We start from the raw sequence: 2,224 nt of genomic DNA on the forward strand, positions 1-2,224 counted from the left end.
TTTTTTTTTTTTTTGAGGCAGAGTCTCGCTCTGTCACCCAGGCTGGAGTGCAATGGCGCAATCTCGGCTCACTGCAAGCTCTGCATCCTGGGTTCATGCTATTCTCCTGCCTCAGCCTCCTGAGTAGCTGGGACTACAGGCGCCTGCCATCACGCCAGGCTAATTTTTTGTATTTTTAGTAGAGACGGGGTTTCACTATGTTAGCTAGGATGGTCTCCATCTCCTGACCCCGTGATCCGCTCGCTTCGGCCTCCCAAAGTGCTGGGATTACAGGCGTGAGCCACCGCGCCTGGTGCCTAGGCTGGTCTTAAACTCCTGGCCTTAAGCAATTCTTCCATCTCCGCCTCTCAAAGTGCTGGTATTACAGGCATGTGCCACCACATCTGGCCACAAGTTATTAAAATATGTAGAAAGCACTTCTTTAACATTCTATGTCACTTATGATGACTTAGGGAATCCATAGAAGGATGCTCAACTCATGGCTATAAAAGCTGAGACAGTAAAAGTCTGCCCAGCTATTCATCAGGATTAGATAACAGAGACAGATAAGGCCAGCTGTAAAATTAACAGGAAATGGTGCTTTTCCTAAATACACACTGCAACTGAAAAATGTCATAACAATCTCCTTCTTTGAGTGACTACTAAATTCTTACTAAGATAACTAGTTGCCTAAAATCACAGATTATAAAAAAGTTTGTTGTTGAACATGTGTCAGTAAGAACAAAACATCCCACTCTTGCCTAGAGCATCTAAGTCACTTTGACATAGAGAAGCAGCCTTGATTTTCAACCCAGGTACAAAGATATAAATACAGAGTTTCTGAACATAACATTTCAAATCTACGTTAACTTTGTAGTTTTCAAGACAACAAGATCCTGGGTCTACTTTGAAGGCCAGACCAGATGTTCACCCCATTACAAACAGCCCTGCTTTGTTTTGAGTCTACCAGAATACCGTTCCATTTAAATTTCACCTAAACTCTACCCTTCCTCCAAATTATTATAACTTTATCTTTTCTTTGGTTTGGTGAGATGGTCCCATAGTATCTATTGGGCAATCTCCCTCAATGAAACAAGTCAATAAGCCTGACTTTGTCAGACTGTAACTTTGTCCCTATAGGTCTTGGGCTGATTGGGCTGGACAAAATCAAAGTGACAGTTGCAGCCCAAACTCTTCATTCCTGTGGTTCATGATCATGCAAGTGCACATAATTATGTGTCATATAAGGACAGAGAAAAGTAATTAGCTGATTAAAGAAACACTATTTTAGCTATCCTAGAGAAAATTCATGAGACAAGAAAATATAAGTTTTATTTTCTTCATTAACTAATCAAAGGTTATACACCCCTTATATAGCCACTGGGTTAGCCAGCTAGAGAAAGATCCACTGGTATGAAGTTGAGCAAATATTTTCCCATCCTCTCCTCATTGTTGGTCATGCCCAGTTCCACTGCCCTCCAAACTGCAAGAAACATTTTGACAATGAATCATTGATGGTCGTTGGAGAATGACATCAACATTCAGAGACTTTAATTATTTGTGGTATTGCCATGAAAGAAAGAAAACAAACAAACGAATAAACTCTTTGAACCACTTGGGAGAAAAAAGGACTCAATTTCCTAGAAAAGATTATTATGTGTAAATAACTCTCTATTGAGATTTGATAAAAATACTTCTTCCACAGATATTTAACCCTTCAGTCATATAAAATACAAAAAATCACTGGAATTTAAACCCCAGACAAAACTTCTTTGGACTATAATTACTATAGTAGAACAGTAAATATTACCTTAAACTCTGACAACCATTCCTCCACAACCCCTTTCTCTGAAGTAAACATTTTTCCACATCTGTTCTAAACCTTCAACCTGAAAATTAACAGAAAAATGTTAACGTTTTGAATACATTTAGTCGGATTACTATGAATAGAGATAATCCTATAAAGTTGTTACTTCACATTTGTGAAATGAGTTTCAAACATAAATTACTAAATTCATTTCAAAACCAATGTGCACAAACAAGCCTTAAAATGCAAGAATTCTGACAAAAGCATAAATATCATAACATGATGAAATTGGCTCTGCAATTTTCATTTGGTTTTCAGGAATGCCAGCTGCAAAACATACTGGACATTTTTCTCTAGTTTCAATAAAATAATTTCAAAAAGATCATTGAACTTAAAAAAAGGCAGAAAATGTTTCAAAACTGTGAAAATATAAGAAGA

General features: G+C 37.5%; 1 protein-coding gene across 3 annotated transcripts in view; it reads right to left on the reverse strand.

Annotated features, from left to right (window-relative positions):
* Window positions 1-1,872, reverse strand: part of HYCC1 (hyccin PI4KA lipid kinase complex subunit 1) — a 90,023-nt gene extending 88,151 nt beyond the window's left edge. For all 3 annotated transcript variants that reach the window (XM_017871564.1, XM_017871562.1, XM_017871563.1), the window contains exon 1: window positions 1,790-1,872. In XM_017871564.1, the coding sequence (XP_017727053.1) occupies window positions 1,790-1,840 (51 nt within the window). In that variant the 5' untranslated portion in view covers window positions 1,841-1,872. The remainder of the gene's footprint in view (window positions 1-1,789) is intronic.
* Window positions 1,873-2,224: the final 352 nt, after the last annotated feature.

Source organism: Rhinopithecus bieti, unplaced genomic scaffold, assembly GCF_001698545.2.
Source record: "Rhinopithecus bieti isolate Rb0 unplaced genomic scaffold, ASM169854v2 scaffold_5882, whole genome shotgun sequence".
Lineage (NCBI taxonomy): Eukaryota > Metazoa > Chordata > Mammalia > Primates > Cercopithecidae > Rhinopithecus > Rhinopithecus bieti.